Source organism: Ylistrum balloti, unplaced genomic scaffold, assembly GCF_031769215.1.
Source record: "Ylistrum balloti isolate Yb309-2 unplaced genomic scaffold, AGI_CSIRO_Ybal_v1 Utg370910, whole genome shotgun sequence".
Lineage (NCBI taxonomy): Eukaryota > Metazoa > Mollusca > Bivalvia > Pectinida > Pectinidae > Ylistrum > Ylistrum balloti.
In genome coordinates this window covers 151,180-169,549 of record NW_026782516.1, presented here as the reverse complement: position 1 = coordinate 169,549, position 18,370 = coordinate 151,180, and the positions used below count along the sequence as shown (strand labels likewise).

Below are 18,370 nucleotides of genomic sequence, written 5' to 3'. Positions count from 1 at the left end.
TAGTCACACGGAGGGAATCATTTTTAGATTCATTGGCGTGTCCTGTTTCGTGCAGATAAGAGAAGCAGTTCCGGTTTACAACACGAAAAGGCTAGGCGTAAATGTTGGTCGCTAACTTAGCACGGGTGTACACAACCACGGTTAAATCATCAGAATGGAAGAGAACATCAACGTCACTGTGTTCGTGACATGGTGAATATATTGAAGCTGATGTTATGTACTTACTAAATTTTTATTGATTTTTTTATCTGATTTTATATGTTTACACAAGCAAACCCTTAAGGCAATGTTCATGTTCGATCAAATAAATAATAATGAAATTTATGTTAGAAAGGCTGCTTCATAACTAAAATTTTGTTACGAAATTGCTTTCATGTGTAATCTAGTGTAACAGCCTCACCCCGCCCCCTTAATGTTGAAAAGATGTTATATTGTATCTATGTATGTCGCACCAGCTGGATCTATATTGGTTATTTAATTTTGTCTTGATGGATCCAGATAACGGATTAGTATTGACTGTTTCTATAGTTTCAGATGAACTGCGATGTTAGATAATAATTTAGAATGGAATGCGTTTACTTATATGGGTAGTATTACTGGAGATTTTCTCCTCCAAACAGTTGCGACCACGTTCTTGCTCCTCACCTGTGGTACGAACTCGCCGTATAGCAGCGCCGAAGACAGAGCGGGAAAGTGTAGGTCTCTTTAATAATGCAAGCATCGGTATGGTTCAGGGCGTTACAGAATATAATTCAAGTAACATAAGAAACGGGATATCGAGATGTCTTCATGATCATCCGGATTCACGTCAAAATCCGAGGAAAGATTATCCAACACTGATGCACATGTATGAGTGACCTAGTTTTAATCTATACTAACATAATTGCCATACAAACAGTGCTAGCCTCTGTGTGAACGACACCATTTTCCTTTCACAGAAGGAGAGTCACACTGGCACCAACTCATCTTTACAGATAATACTTTACCAGTGATGCTGCAGTGCGACGCTCTTTCTGAAGAGACTGGTCCGTCATGTGCGGAATATCTGCTATCATATTGATGTGTTTGTAGACTTAGACAGCTCAGACGGAGTATATCATCGGAGAAACCGAATACACGGATGAAACATTGCTTTGAACATGTCTCTTTCTGACATAGAAATCGAAATCGACGAACCGGATGTTAATCCTCGGAAGTTCTTTCGTCAGAGGTCAAGGTCAGACGTTTCTTTGGTGACAGTTTTCCGTTCAGTTCATATGACCAAGAAACCATGCGTATATTTATTGAAAAATCCATCAGTAATTAATTTCTCGCGATTGAGAAAAGTTTTAAAAAATACAAAAAGTAAGTCTATTGAAGAGTTCCTACAACATGACGGCTTGGAATTGCTTTTTGAGTGTTTGAGTAATCTGGGACGTTACTCTGGGAGATTCGCTAATTTGGTCCTAATGCTGGAATGTGTGATGTGTATCCGAACTGTGATGAATTCTTCTCTAGGACTGGAGTGTCTCATTGGCCGTCAGTGTCACCACAGGTTTGCTAAAGGTACGGAACACATCGCTTAATGCATGGTCCTATACATATAATTTTATAGTTTCTTTAACCCAAAATTTCAAGAATTGATCAAGATCTTTTAAGAGTCCATATAAAAAAATGATATTCTTTGAAGTCTGGTATCATTTATAAAGCAATACACGTATCGAGACGTATATAACTGATCTACTGTGATATAGAATTGTCGCATGAGTCATTGGGGATCTATTTATACCTCTCTGATATTCATTATATCTTAACGCCACACTGATAAGTTTCATAAAACTAGGACGTATCCTGACAACAGCAAAATATATTCACGACTAATACTGCATGCAAGTAAAAAAAATCTCAACCTAAGGTAAAAGATTCTTAAATATCATATAACTTTACACTAACTGGGGAGGATCTTTCTCGATCCATTACTACCTTAAGTCGTGTCATCAAGTATTTCTAATTTCAAGTCTCTACACAAAATATTTTCACTGCTGTATTGAGCTGGATATAACTATTTACATTGAAGACCAGACATACATAGTTCATAAATCAAATACCTATTCATTATCCCAAACTTTGCCCAACCTTGTATCATTTTTCAACAACTTAAATGTTGAATCAGCTTGCTGACCGGCTAGATAAGGAGATGAATTTCAATATGGATTTGTTTTGTGGAATCAATGAATAAATTTGTAATGTAAAAAACTACACGTTCATGTATGCAGCATTATGAAGTGTGCAGGGTTTCTCTATCACGACATCTAGTGTGGGTATGTTTGTATGGTGACTCGCGTGCTGTGTGTTACTAGAAGCTCACGTGATTCGTTACAAAATATTTCATACTGAAGTATTCTCTGCTAAGTCTAACGTGATGTCTGGCGTGCTGGTTTAATTATCGTCAAAACGGCATGTAAAGATGAAAATGGATCTGCTGTTCGTTTTAAAGGTTTGTATAGATCCCAAGTGATATTCTTTTAACTTCGTGCGAAAGCGTCTATCTGTTGCTGTAGATAATACCATCCACAATGGTAATATGTGAAAATGCAACTAATGATATACTCACGAATATGCTTGTAATCAGTAGTGACAGATTTCTCGGATCGAAAAAAAAAAAGAAAAAAAAGTTGTTTTTTTTTTCGATCCGAGAAAATCAATGTCCGTTTCAAACGCGTCCGTCACAAGGTGCGCGTCCTCTCGGTCAAAAGGAACACGTGCTCTGTTTGAAGGTAGGGCGCGTTATATGTTACAAGGAACATGTCGTTTGGCACACACAAAAAACGCGACAGAAGGTATGCGTCGTCTCGGCTATAAGAAATGCGTTACAAGAAAGGACACATAATATACATTCTGATTTCCCAGAGTTACTGCCCTTTGTTTCAATCTTCCAGTAACGTGATAAGCTTGGCAGTCGACTGGGGCAGAGAATGATAAAAAAAAAAACATTGCCTATGACTTTGTCATACGAAACGCGACTCTAGGAACGATAACAAAGAGCACGTGATCACAGTCTCAATGCACGCATATCCACGGTTAATATAAGGAAACCATTTTAATGTATCTGGTAAAGGACCTGCATTTGACTTCCGCTTTACATGCAAGTAGAAAGTAATGCTTTGCAACATATTAGGTGTGTGTGGGATGTGTGGGGTGGTGGTAATATTTCAGATTTTAAAACATGTCGGCATAGGTCATGCATTTTCTGGCTTGATGACAAAATAAATCATGATATTCTAAGTATCACAATGCTCTTAATGATCAACCATGCTAAGAGAGAGGATTTAGCTTGGTAAAAGACAGGTCTTTAGGGGTTATTTATAGTCATGTTCAATCTTAAAAAGTTTGTAAACTTACAAACAACTTCTTAGTGACCTTTAGTATGTCAAGTTGTTCAAAGAGTTAATTCGATCTTGTATTTGATCAAAGTATATTGTATAGTATAGAATATGTTATAACATTACGGTAAAGTGTGTGATATATCGTATGTAAAACTTATGTCATGTTGGAGCTTACCTAGAATAAGTATATAAGATGTCACATATCCTATACACAACAAAACAAGAAACGAATAAAGCAGTACACCTTAGCTGTAAGGAAATAACGGAATATTAGCTGAGGTTTTACATCAAGAATGATCTCCCTTCTTGACAACCTACCCTAAGATCAGCCAAGCATGACGATGGCATTGTCTTACTCTGTGAGTTTCTTTAGTTCAAATCACGCAGCGTTATCAAGCAAAGCCGGATTTTTTTTCAAACGAATAATTTCAACCACTACTCTAAGTTCAGCCACATTAATTTTCCGCGTTGGCATTTTGATTTCGCCATTGACCGAGATGCCACGCTTAACGCAAATTCAGTGAGGTAGAGCCATTGCGATGTTGATGGATGGTCACATGGCAGTTTGGCGTTGCTACGTGTACAATTAACCATCTCTATACACTTTTCCGTGCTACCGGGTTAGTTTCCGATCGTCCCAGAAGTGGTCGTCCGCGTGTAACGACCACACGACAAGACAGGGCGATTCGATAGTCGCACTTCCGCAACAGATTCAAGACTGGTGTAGAGACTGCGTCACATACCTCATGGCAGGCCCATTAGTGCTCAAACTGCCAGGAACCGCTTGTGTGCCGAGAGAATCATTCCGGCCATCAGTCGGGCCATCTCTGACACCTCGAAGGCGGCAAGTGCGTCTTGACTGGGTGCGCAGACATGGCCCGAGTAGGTTTGGGATGCGCCTGTGGAGGCGCGTGATATTCATTGATAAGTCTAGATTCTGTCTATATTACTCAGACAGAAGTAAAAGGTATATCGCAGAAGCGGTTTCGCGGACGCATGTGTGGTTGAACGCGATAGATTCGGAGGGGCTTCTGTAATGGTTCAGGGAGGTATTTCCTATGGAGTAAAAAAAAACCCTTAGGGATCCTTGATCCAAACCTCAATGATGTTCGATACACAGACCAACCACATGTCCTTCCACTTCTCAGACGTCATAACCTAATTTTCCAGCAAGACAATGCTCGACCGTTGCCAGAATCTGTCGTGATTGATGCCCAGCATTAACGCAAGAATGGAACAACATTCCCTTAATTAATGTTCTCATGAATTTAAGGCATAGGAGACTCTGTGCAAGGATTCGAGCAAGAATCCCACACCAGGTACTGAAATGTCATTTTGTTTTTCGCGGGTAACCCGCTTTAAATAACTGAGTGACGTCGCACAGACTTTTCTTCTACAGTATTGTAAAGAGAAGACTTGTCCCTTCAGACTGATATAAAATTTTTGTACAGATTTCCCAAAATATCATAGGCTATTGATTGCATAATTTAATTGTGCGTTTCTTTTTTTGTTGAATATATAAGATTTCATTTTGCTAATATGCATGAACAATCTTATATTACGAAAATATAGCACTTCAGGGAGATTCGACCTCATTCGATATATTTTCTTGTGTCGATAATAAAGCGAAGTTACCTTGCTGTTTATTTGGGGTATTACTTTTCTTGCTTCCTGATTTTATTGGAGATTGGGGAATTTAATGTGTAGCGAAATACGCAACAGCTCGTTCAATTTTCTGTAAGTTATATGTTATATAAGATATCTATTATACTTAAGAAACTATCGTAAACATTTAAGTTATTACCAACATTGCTCCTTGAATATGTGTTAAATTGGCTTGTCTTACACAACACGTTAATTGTTATATACCTAGTGATGTCTAGCCTAAGGCTTAAGGAATCAGAGAGCTAAATAACTATTTTTATTAAATCTAAATTACCATGGCTGGCCATAAGTTACCTGTGTTTAAATATGCATCATTTAAATAGCAATAAGATTGGATGTGAGCAATATATGTTTACTGTCCTCGCTGTAATGAAATGGATGTACATGTTTTGCGTGTGCAATATGGGCTTTGGAATTATTTCATGGATAAAACACTAAATACGAAAAACATCCGCGTAACGTGTTACTTCCTGCTTCGTTAAAGCACACGATGTAGGCACAGGCGAATTAAACTGACAGAATCTACCACGTCGGGATAATCTATTGACTACAATGGTTGTTATAAGACCAGTCAACGAAAACCCTGACGATTGAAACCCGAGATAAAGTGTCTTGTTTGCGTTTCTAGAAAGATCAATAACCAACAGATTTATAACACACATTACGATTTATATGAGTTTTATATCTCTTTCCGTTAGAATATTTTTTTCCGATTTGTTGCAATATCATGAAAGAATGTATACAAAAAGAACCGGCAGATATAAATATTTGTTGATCAAAGATGATGACTTTTATTGGTTCTCGTAGCTTAATGCCTGATATATTTTTTACTTGTGTGGGAAGTATTGACAGGGAGTTACAGTGCATCACTTACTCGTTCGTCCGTCCTGTCGTTCGTCCATGTTTTTCGATGCCAAATTAAGAAAGGAGACGGGAGATACAGCTGAAATTACAACGGGAGTCAATTATTCTTCAAACAAAACATATTAATTTTCTTTTGATGTGATGTGCGTGGGTGTGAAATACAGGACTCATTTGGATAACAAATATCTATAAAATGGTGGAACCTCGTGACACTTTTATTAATGAAAACGTGTATGAGGGATTTAACTTCTCCAGAAATAGACATAAGGCATGGCTTTGATGAATAACATGATAGGTTTCCTACAATTTTCCCCCAGGTATTGATTTGTACCATTCTATTTTCCACTCAAATCATGTCTATCGCTACTGCTGCAGCTACAGAATGTAAGCTCTCTTCGGATGTCCTCTGCTATCACTACAGAGAGCAGTGGCTCAAAACATCAAACATACCTATAATGTATTTTCGGATGTCCTCTGCCGCTATCTCAAACTGTAATGACGTTCTACTATTTCATGGATAAAAAGATGTAAAAAGTAAGCGTTTTCTATCTCCGGAAGAGTTAAGCGCTAGTTTATAGACTCTATTCAGTTTTAACACTGACCGCTTTAGTCGTTTATTTTCTATGCTGTTAACTTTTCTACGTTAAAATGATTTAGTCATGACGTCATCTAAGCACAGTTTTTTTTAAGTACTACTTTCATTTATATCATTTCATTCATGAAATATCTCAAATCATGACCAATCAGAACGCTGTGTATTCATTACTGCAATAGCAAACATAGAATATCATGTTATGAAATATTGAATAAAATATGGAAGAATGATCTGTTTAACTGATCGGTAAACACTTCTGTTTAGTCCTTGAATACTTTCGTTTTAGACACAAATGACTCTCTGCTGATTCCTCTATTTGGTGCATTTGATTTGAGCCATGACGACATTTATCAAGAGAGTTGGGAACTAAGCTTTACCATTTTCATTCATAAAACTCGCATGTACATTTGACCAATAAGAACACTGCATGTTCATTACTGTTATAGCGACTCTCAGCATCAGCCTGGAAAACAAGAAATAATTATCATCTCAGAATCGAAATGATCATTACGTTTCGACTTCTTTTCAAATTATGTCCTTTTTGCATGAATATAACATTTTGAAAATCATAACCACGTTTATTTTTCTTAGATTGGCGAGAGGCATACACTGTACGTAAAGGTTCTCGTCGGAATTTTTCATCGTTCTTCGTCCTTTTTTGTCACAAATTCATGAAATATCAACAGATAGGACCACTAATCGTGATTTCAAAATATCAAAGAATGATGTGTAACACGATTAAATTTTGAATTACCGATGATACAATGAACAAAATCGCAGGAAGTGGTGCTTTCAGCGAGATTCGAGGACTTCTCTAATAAAAGCGACATACTGGAATTACACGGACCTCATAAATTAAGAGAGGCTATGAACATAAAAGAAAAAAAGCAACGACAATCTGTACTTCAGATTTTGAGCATGGTTTATCAGAGTGCATCGCATTTTTTATTCATTTCCATTTCATGTTTGTAAAATCCTTCGTATAATCTAAATTTTGTAATCCAAACTAAATCTTTTTAATGCTTCGAAAGTATTTCGTAGAAATTTCTACAATTGAATTACTGAAGTAAAACGTGTACAGGAAAGCGAAGCTCTTCATTTTCACTTACCAGATGTTAACAACATTTGCATGTTTTCAGTCTGCTTGTTGACAACCTTTAACTTCTGTCTCGCCATTACAAGAGGTAGATGGTTCACTTTGCCCATCTCTTTTCAAGCGATATTTGAAATTATAGTGGAACTTCAAATAGTTTTTAAAAAGAATATCACAAACATGTTTGTTTGATATCAGTTTATATTTGCTGAACGTTTCGAACATTTAAAAGTCAACGGCTATGAAAGTTCAGTTGTAACAGAGTCCGGTGGTTGAAGCTTAATCAAGTACACCCGAAACATTTCGGCCAAAACAAGCCAATCGGCTAGGCGGATTAAGGTCACGTGACAAAAAAATATCTTACAAGGTGGAAATTTGGTGGCGGAACTGGTTTGGCCCACCATCCCACGCTTTATCCTTTAGGCTTTGACACATTTCCTTCCTAGTCATTTAATGTTCTACCTTTTTGAATATATCAAAATTATGACATTGTTCATATTGTAATACATGTTTGTACAACGCGATGAATGCTCGGCGTATGTCATGCTCCATCTTTGTGGCTATATTAAGATTATGATATTGTTTATACTGTAAATATGTTTGTACAACATGTTTAACTTTGTTATTACCATGTCTGCCATGTTATTCATCATTTTATAAAATTACATTACTGGATATGCTTCTGTCTTTGTTGTTATTGATATATAAAGTACCCCAAAAACATAGCTCATGTCGTGACTCAATTATCGGGATGGAATTTTTTTTTACAAAAATAGATATTTCCCATTTATTTATTGTAATAGATATTCATGTATTTTTTTGGCTGAATGTGTATTTGTTAAAACAGTGACGAGAGGATTGGGCACAAGTTGAAATGAACCAGACATGATAAAAAACGTGAACAGCCTCACAAATAAAACTATTAAATATTGCGGATTGAAAACAACAAAGACAATGCGGACTTATTAAAGGACACGAAATTCCGGTTATTGTCAAGACCGTTTATTTGTTGTCAGTTGAAAGGCTACGTTAGTTGATTTATTTCGGAACACTCTTTGAAATATATACGGGAGTCTAGTCTAATTAAGTGTCTATACCGATAATTTACAAAGTATACTCAGTAATGAAGTATTCAATATAGATGTAAATGTACCTCTATCCGCAATTTAAAGAAAAGTGCTCAGGGGACTTTCTTAGAAATTGCACACAGCATAAACATGTTTGATCTTTTGTAATTATAGGACAAGATGGTTGGCAGGAAATATTTTATATTGATTTTACATTGGAATTGTATTACTCATTCACAGCAAGTAATGAATGAGTCAGTTATATGATTATCAGCTAAAACTAATTAATAAGGATTGTTTGGTGACAAAAACAAGATTTTCTGAGATCTTTGATCATATCAAAATATTAAAAGGCAGATAGATCAAATTCCAAAGTCCAACATGGAATGCCATATATAACCAGCATGTGGCAATCAGACAAAGGTGTTGGTTAAGAGATAAAAATGTTTCAAAATATCTAAATATGCAAAAAGATAACAGGTTCGGAAAAAATGACATTTTATTACTTCTGTGTCATCGAGCTTTGATCCCACGACTTTGAAACTAAAATTTTCACATCATTTTCTAGCAGTGCTATTTGTGACCTATACAAAAAAATCATGGAAAAAAATGTTGCTGACCCTCGACCATATTATCTTACAACTTGGAGAGCAATATCTTTGCTCTTTCTATAATTTTCAAACGAATGCCAATACAAAATGTTGACGGTTTATCAAACGAACTGAAAAATTCTCCATCTCTGGAGGCTTAATGGTACATTAAGAGACCACAAATTTGGCTAGTTTGCTGGAGCTACTCTTTGACATCATAACCATTTTAAGTGTTTTATAGAGAAATTCTTTGTCTCAAGTAGAGGTTAGTCAAAATAACATGTTTTCACTGTATTAGCCATATGCCGTAAACCCTAGAGGATGGGGAACAAAACTTTTGGTTCCTTTCTATATTGATACCAGTGATCACTTTGGTTTAAATCAGCTCAGCTGTTCTTGAGGAGAAGATAAAAATGTGAAAAGTTAACGCATGATGAATAAAAGACTGAATTAAACTAAAATGTTGTTTTGTATGGCGTCCTGGTGTTGTATCCAGACTATGACCAGGTGATGAAACTTCGAAAAAAGACTTACTATACTTTCTCCATGTTATAGGAAAACATACAACAGGAGCATATTTTACACATAGTCATTCATAGATTGTGGACAACACTTTTCCTACTGTTATCAAAGCAATTAGTTCCATTATTTCTATCGCCATCATCATCACATTGCACTGGTTTAAACCTACGCCAACAAATTATCAATATTTATTGTTTGTGATATAATGAGTATTTGATGCATATTCCAAATATTCAGTTACGTGTACATAATTTCAATTTTATCATTGTAACACTTGCTTTTGTCTGATTTAATTGATGTTTGAACTCTTTATTTTGTGTAAAGTTACGTCCTATCCAGCGTTCACATGTTTTTTCTGTCGTTTGTATCCTTAGTACTTACAGTACTTTGATCATTAGTACTTCTACCACGCTGTTGATGGTTGGTTTCCCGTGGGTTCTGGCAAAGCATCCCCCTTACAACCGCCCAGTTCGGGGAGAATGCGCATTAATTAAGTTACAAAAGTCTATTATTACTTTTACATGTATATAATTATTATGTACTCTGAAATTGAAATGTTTAATCAGTTAATGCTGAATGAAGCTTCTAAAAGACGAATGGGTGTTTCAGAGACGATTCCAGAACTTTGATGAACGTTTGCCGCTGTAAAGTCAGTAAACGTGGCCAACATTGAATTCCCGGCACGAGCATGCTATTTAAAACAGAATAAAATCGAAAGATAACTACTGTTCAAAAGTCATTCAACTTTGTAAATAAGTAAAAACCACAACTAGGGTCAGAAACGAATATAAATAGACTTGTAAGATTCTGTATGTTTAGATATATCTAATATTTAGATTTGATGATGTTAAACAATATTTTACAACAGATTATGGTTTACCTCTTTCCAGCATTGGATACAAACAACGTTATGGTGAAGAAACAAGTGTTTGAGTTACTGTCCGCCTTATGTGTGTACTCGACCGATGGTTACGTGTTGGCTTTGGACGCGCTGGAGTCCTACAAGGTAAAGCAAAATTGGTCAAACTTACGACAGCCCAAAATCTGGTAGGAACTTCAAATAAAAGCGGTTGTTTGAATTTTGAATCATTAAATCGGGTCTTAAATATAAGTTTCTTTTTTTAATACAAATGAAATAGTAAATTGTGGCTTCGATAGCGTGATGATAAGGAAAGTGAAAAGGATATTTGATTAATAACAAAGGTACTTTGTACTTTGAACCGTTTTTATGGAAAGCTGAGAGATCATTAATGATTGTCATACAAATTTCGCGGAGGCGTCATCGCCTCAAAAAAAGCTTGATGGCAATGTATTGTCACGCTTTGACTGAACAAACACTTCATAAATTCATCACAGCGACATTTAGACTTGGTCTTAATTATTTTTTATCATGAAGGGAAGACTCTCCCGAGATTCGATGGCATACAGCTTATAAAATTACCATAAGCGATTCTGGAGATATATACGAAGGGTGCCTGGATTAAATCCATTTTGTAGTTCAAATGTAATATAATGGCTGGGTTATTTATGGTGAGTGTGTAGTAGTGTCCACCACATGTGGACAATGGTTGATGTCGTCCCTGTGGATCGATTATCGCTCGAACAAATATATCGATCTGATTCCCCAATACATGAAGATTTGGACCGAGGTTTCTAGACACCTTTCATAAAAAAAGTCGGCCACACTTACTGTTGGAGACACTCACTATTGCCTTGTTTTATTGTGTAGCATAGCGCTCGGGGTCCCCTGAGTAATATTTGTTCTGCTACAGGTACCACTAATAAGGCTATCAGTAACACAACCTTATGTCATTTTAATATTCATGATAATACTGCATCAGTCTTCATCCTCCACCCGAGCACCTTTATTGACATTAATTGGTAATTTCGCCCTCTAGATAGGTTCTGGAGCAAAAATGATACAGTAAACATTAGCCGGTGTTGTTGAAAAATCCTCCATCTTTCTTTATCTGTTGTAGTCGTTGAAGAAACAGCGGTACCGTTTTAGTCTCATAGTCAATGAACTCCGCATGGCAGAACTGGTCCCATACAAAACCACCATATTGGGATTCATCAATTGTATTCTTGTTGCTACGGAAACGTTGGACGATCGCATCTGCGTACGCAACGAATTTATAGGTAAATGATGAGTTTTATTATGAAAGTAGGATATTTCTCACATTTATTCTTAAAACACACTCTAACCTTTCTTCGTCGAATCCCGTAAACCATACACACTGTGATAGTCCAAAGATCTTCTGTTGCTTATGGTAAGGATAAACTTATGTACGATAGTTATAAGATTACATGACAATTACTGGGTTGGTACTTAATGATAATTAAAATGTGTTTATTGTTGAAATTGCATTTTCAGGTTTGTTGGCTTTGAAATAGTTTATGGACATCAAATAATGAAATGTATTGTTGACCTTTACCTTTAGTTTTTTTACACAAACAGATATGCGTATATTATAAACACGTGATAACCGAATATATAAAACATGTATTCCGATGTCCTTGATCTCATTTTTCGGACTTTTTCAACATCTTCACAGGTTTGAACTTGCTAGATATCATCAACAACTTACGTAACGAGGACGACGACGACTTGGTGATCCAGTGCGATGTGTTCGACGAGGAAAAACAGTCCGATGATGATGAATACGCCGAACTCAACCCCGAAATTGTCAATCTAAATGACCATAGGGACGTGTTCAATGCTGTTTTCCAGAAGGTACGCCAACGCGTGGTTGAGAATTTCAATAGGATAGATAGGGAAAATCTTGGCAGCATCTAGTCGCATAAGAGCAGCGTTCAATACAAATTTATAATTGGATAAGTATAGCCTAATAATGATTTAAACTGCATCATCCAGGTGTTTCGTTATTATAGGACTCGTCAATGATGGTTTAAGAGCCTAAGTTGTTGAAGTATAGATGTAGGAGTTGGAAGAATAACAGAGGGACAGAAATGTGAAAAAACAGAACGGGAGGAGCATCAACCCAAATGCTCATTGAATGTCATAGTTTTCAGTGTTGAATAATAATTTCAAAAGCACATCAAGTATGTTGAACCGTGCCACTAGAAGATGAAAAGTTACCGTATCTCAGGTCATGATTCAACCTTATCATGAATGCTTGCCCCATTTAAGCTGTAAAGTTCTGTATTATCTGCTTGTTACAACGAAAGAGAGAGTTAAATCGATTAGGATACATACATATTTTTTGTTATATGAATTTTTCGAAGCCTCCGGTATTGTTATGATGGTTTTCATAAGTTAGATAAATTTTCATTGTGTGGAGTCTGGTAATTAGTTTTTTCTGAAGGAATTATAATTGCGAGATCTTTATTTTCTTCATATTTATAAATCTTTAAAATGAAATGGCATTTCTCAGGCTGTGAAGATAATTTTTCCAATGGTCATTATGACCTCATTCATCAGATAGAAATCATAGTGACGGTCAAATGATCTCCTTATATTGTCTATCAAATAATTTCTTACCCTCTCCCCATCCTCAGTACAAATATATTTGAATGGAATAAGTTTCAATAAAGCAACACAGAATTAATTATATATGATCAGTACATACATTAGCCGTTGGTATGCGAAGATATGACATTTACGTCAAATCGTATCAAATGGATGTCTATTAAACGTCGATTTACATCATATTAACAGGTGTACAACACTCCGCAGTCGGATGTGTTCATGAACGTGTTGCAGGCGCTCCTACAGATCGATCCCAAAAGCCCGATCAGGTAGATATTTCTTGACATCACAAATTATTTAGGTACTTTGTCGTAAAGAGCTCGGCAGCTATGAGATTATAAATCCATATAACTCATATTGTTACCATTTTAGGATGTTTTAATCAAATTAATCATTTACTGTTTTCAGAGAATTCTAGTTACTCTGAGTATCACATGGCAAGGGAAATTCCCCATCTGTCAAAACAAAGCCATATAATAAAAAAACCTGAATATTTTAAGAAACATATCAGTGAAACGTCACCTATTAACCATACAATCAGAAACATTTCATTAGGAAAATGATAATTTGCTTAAACTAAGATATTAAAGACGCCTTGAATATAACATATTTGCGTTCTATATATAAATAGGTAAAATTATAAACGATATGCAAATCATCATCCCCAGGTTAAAAAACAAGCTCATTTATGTCTCAAAGTTATTGCATGATAATTCACTGACAAGATTATTACTTAAAACTACTCCAGTTTTTAACGGTCTCGTTAAGGGGATTATTAGATTTAATGACATTTTTGCTACAAATATTCAAATAAATTAACAGCAAAAAGAGTGATGTGACTTGAAAACATTCGACAATTTCAAATGACAAACATGGCTGGTATTTAGACCTTTAACTTTTTGCTTTTGCTCCTTTCTAGCGACCTACAATGGAACTTCGTGGAGTCCACGGTTAGAAAAGCTATTCTAGTGGACACCGTCTCCGATGGCAGACGTTCATTTTCAGTCCTCGTGGGGTCAATGTTTCCTTCTATAATGAAAGTCCCTACAATGTCGACTGGGATACAGACCGATCAGGTTAAATGTCAGGTGATACCAGAAGTTGAAATGGACAAAAGTGCAATATCTCCGTCTACTGGCGAATCTATGCAATCTATAGACGCAGAAAATAAAAAACTTGTTATTGAGGAATCTGTACTGACCAGTACAGTTTCCCCATTGTCCAGAACGCCTCTGACAAGCGTTCAAGCTCCTCTGCCAAGTACACAGAACGTTCCACACCAATGTGTGTTGTGTGGAAGTAATACTCCATCCAAATTAACATATCAACAAAAACAACATATCAAGAGAATAATGATGAATGATAATCCAGATGCCTTAATTTCCAAAAATTCCCTGTCGCCATCTCACCAGGATATTACAGGACCCCCTCCTCCGCCCCCACCTCCTCCGCTTCCAGGTGGCTGCGCACCTCCCTTATCTCCTATGCCAGGTATATTGGGTGCAGCTCCACCCCCACCTCCGCCTCCACCACTGCCAGGGATGAGTGGAGCCGCTCCAACTCCACCACCACCACCACCACCACCACCACCATTGCCAGGCATTGGAGGATACGTTCCACCTCCGCCAGCGCCACCGCTATTGTCAGGAATGGGTGGAGCCGCTCCACCCCCACCTCCACCTCCACCTCCACCAATGCCAGGAATGGGTGGAGCCGCTCCACCCCCACCTCCACCCCCTCCAATGCCAGGAATGGGTGGAGCCGCTCCACCCCCACCTCCACCAATGCCAGGAATGGGTGGCGTGCCGCCACCGCCTCCACCACCTGGAATGGGAAAGATTCGACCTGTGCCTGCTAATTTGACTTTCTATGCTTACCAACAACCTGCAAAAGCTCTTTGGACACCTAAACCAAAACACAAGATGAAGGTTTTCAACTGGACCAAAGTACCACCCCAGACTGTTAGTGGTAAGTATGTGACGTCAGGCTGCACTATGATCGTGCATACCTGTATTTTTTCTGATGCACAGACCTTTTGGTACACTATGTACTCTTTTTCAATCCACTATTTCTTTTCTGGTATTTTCTCTTTATAATTCCCTTATACTCTTTCCTTTCGGACATTTTTTTTTTCTTTTGTCGTCCGTTATTTGTATTCAACCATTCGTCCTATGTCGTCAGTTTGCGTTTTAAACGCCTGTCTAATTTTTTATCGACGTCTAATGGTATGGCGTTGTCCGTCCGTTCGTCGAAAACTTTTACTTGTTCGGATATCTCCTTCCACAATTCTAAACCGACCTCTTTTAAACTTGATCTGCTTAATCACCATGGTATGAAGTTGTGATTCTTGGAAACCAAAGCGATTGTTTGGTTGTTGTAGGCCACTAAAGCGATTGTTTGGTTGTTATAGGCCACTAAAGCGATTGTTTGGTTGTTGTAGGCCACCAAAGCCATTGTTTGGTTTATGTAGGTAATGACATGGTCTATTGCATTATTGTAGGTCATGACTGTGATTGTTGGATTGTTGTAGGTCATGACTATGATTGTTGGATTGTTGTAGGTCATGACTATGATTGTTGGATTGTTGTAGGTCATGACTATGATTGTTGGATTGTTGTAGGTCATGACTGTGATTGTTGGATTGTTTTAGGTCATGACTATGATTGTTGGATTGTTTTAAGTCATGACTATGATTGTTGGATTGTTTTAAGTCATGACTGTGATTGTTGGATTGTTGTAGGTCATGACTATGATTGTTGGATTGTTTTAAGTCATGACTATGATTGTTGGATTGTTTTAAGTCATGACTGTGATTGTTGGATTGTTGTAGGTCATGACTATGATTGTTGGATTGTTTTAGGTCATGACTATGATTGTTGGATTGTTTTAAGTCATGACTATGATTGTTGGATTGTTGTAGGTCATCACCATGACTGTTGAGTTCTATGTCATCTCGATGATTGTTGTAGGTCATGACTGTGATTGTTGGATTGTTTTAAGTCATGACTATGATTGTTGGATTGTTGTAAGTCATGACTATGATTGTTAGATTATTGTAGGTCATGACTGTGATTGTTGGATTGTTTTAAGTCATGACTATGATTGTTGGATTGTTGTAAGTCATGACTATGATTGTTAGATTATTGTAGGTCTTGACTGAATTTTGGGTTTTTGTAGTTCATGAAAATGATTGTTGGATTGTTGTATGTCATAACAGTGATTATTGGATTTTTGTATGTCATGTCAATGATTGTTGGGTTTTTGTAGGTCATGACAGCGTATGGAAGGACGTTCTGGATATGGAAGATGCCATTAAAGTACAGTACGATAAGATAGAACAGCTTTTCTGTCAGAAGTCAAAGACAGTTAAAGTTGTCGAACAGAAAAAAGTCAACATCCCTAAAGAGGTATGTACGAGTTACATACCCTGCTTTGTACTTTTACCTATTTGTTCCGTTCACTTTTTAAATTACATGTTATTTATACTTATATACATTCTTAGAAATAGTAATGATGTTTTCGTTTGAACATTGTAGGTGCTCATTTTGGATATGAAGAGGAGTATGAATGTGAATATCTTCCTGAAGCAGTTTAAGTGTAGTCACAAAGAGATCATAGATATGTTAGCTGAAGCAGACGTGGAAACAATGGGGCAAGAAAGGCTTAGAGGACTGCAAAAAATTCTTCCAGCGGCCGATGAGGTAAGTCAGTAACATTAAAAACGTGCAACTTCGGTAAGGCATTACTTCTTTAAAACTTAAATAATTGAAAATGATGAATGTATAAAATAAATGTGACTGTTATAACTATATGTATCATATGTAAGTATTGATACATATGCTAATAATTTTAAAGGATGAAAAATACGATTGTTCATCGTTTTTTGTGTGACTACATCTACCTCATCTTTAAATGGACAGATAACCAGTATCAAAGCTTTTGACGGTGATAAAAGTAAACTTGGCAACGCAGAGAAGTTTTACCTGACTCTCGCTGGGCTTCCCGCCTTCCGCCAGCGTATCGATGGCATGGTATTGAAGGACGACTTTAAGCTCGCCACTGACATGCTTCGACCAAACATCGAGACTTACATCCGAGCTTGCGAGCACGTCCTTGACAACGAGTCTTTCAAAGTCTTCTTAAGGTTTATCCTTCACACTGGCAACTTCCTCAATGCAGTGAGTTCTGTCAAATATGCTATACTTACATTTTTTTAAAAAATTCTTGATGATTGTTACGAAATAATTTGCAAATTCATTTTGATAATATACATATTTAAGAAAACAGAAATATGAAGAAAAGACTATTAAACAATTATATTACAAGAAAAAAACACCTCTTGAATTTCAAAATCTGCGAGTGGAATAATCCAACAGTTAATGGTCATATACATCACCTAAATGAAATTTAATATGGCGATAACACTGCTCAACTCTACACCTAAACACATTTGGACTTATTCAGATTCGTAAAACGATACGGTCAACTCAGACATCCCTCTGTATTGATACGATAAGGCAAATCCAATCTACACGAGCGGTACTTATATTTTGAAGCAGAAGTATGAAATATATATCATTTGTCTAAAGGGAGGCTATGCCGGTAATGCAGTTGGCTTTAAAATCAGTTCTCTGACCAAGTTGATGGACACCCGAGCTAATAAGCCCCGAGTTACACTATTGCATTACCTGGTGGGAGAGGCTCTCAAGGAAAAGAAGGACTATCTCAACTTCGTGGACGAAATGTGGCCGGATTTGTCTGCCGCTTCTAGGTAGGTTTAAGAACAATGTTAACTGTCGATTCACACTTGATGTTATTTTATTTTATCTTGTTACGTGACGTAACTAAAGGAAACTCCTTAAATATTGCCATAAGAAAGGGTTACAGTGTTTAGGTATTCTCTTTATAGAAAAATGATCTAAACTGAAGCTTTCTGAAAAGTAACAAAATATAGTTAAGGTATTAGTTCAAGTAACTATCATTTGTAGTTACACCTGAGCAGTTTTATTTAAGGAAGTGATTAACACTAATTCCTTTTCAGTGACAATGATAAGAGCTAGGGCTATATTACAAGTATTATTTAATATTGACAATGTATGTAAAAGTAGATAATTTTCTT

General features: G+C 36.7%; 1 protein-coding gene across 1 annotated transcript in view; it reads left to right on the top strand.

The window, feature by feature from the left end:
- LOC132559428 (inverted formin-2-like) overlaps nt 1–18,370 on the top strand; it is a 48,842-nt gene that overhangs the window by 26,612 nt on the left and 3,860 nt on the right. The window contains exons 2-10 of the mRNA XM_060224042.1: nt 10,652–10,767; nt 11,741–11,900; nt 12,317–12,495; nt 13,441–13,520; nt 14,171–15,219; nt 16,519–16,658; nt 16,788–16,952; nt 17,172–17,429; nt 17,841–18,022. Of these exons, the coding sequence (XP_060080025.1) occupies nt 10,652–10,767; nt 11,741–11,900; nt 12,317–12,495; nt 13,441–13,520; nt 14,171–15,219; nt 16,519–16,658; nt 16,788–16,952; nt 17,172–17,429; nt 17,841–18,022 (2,329 nt within the window). The remainder of the gene's footprint in view (nt 1–10,651; nt 10,768–11,740; nt 11,901–12,316; nt 12,496–13,440; nt 13,521–14,170; nt 15,220–16,518; nt 16,659–16,787; nt 16,953–17,171; nt 17,430–17,840; nt 18,023–18,370) is intronic.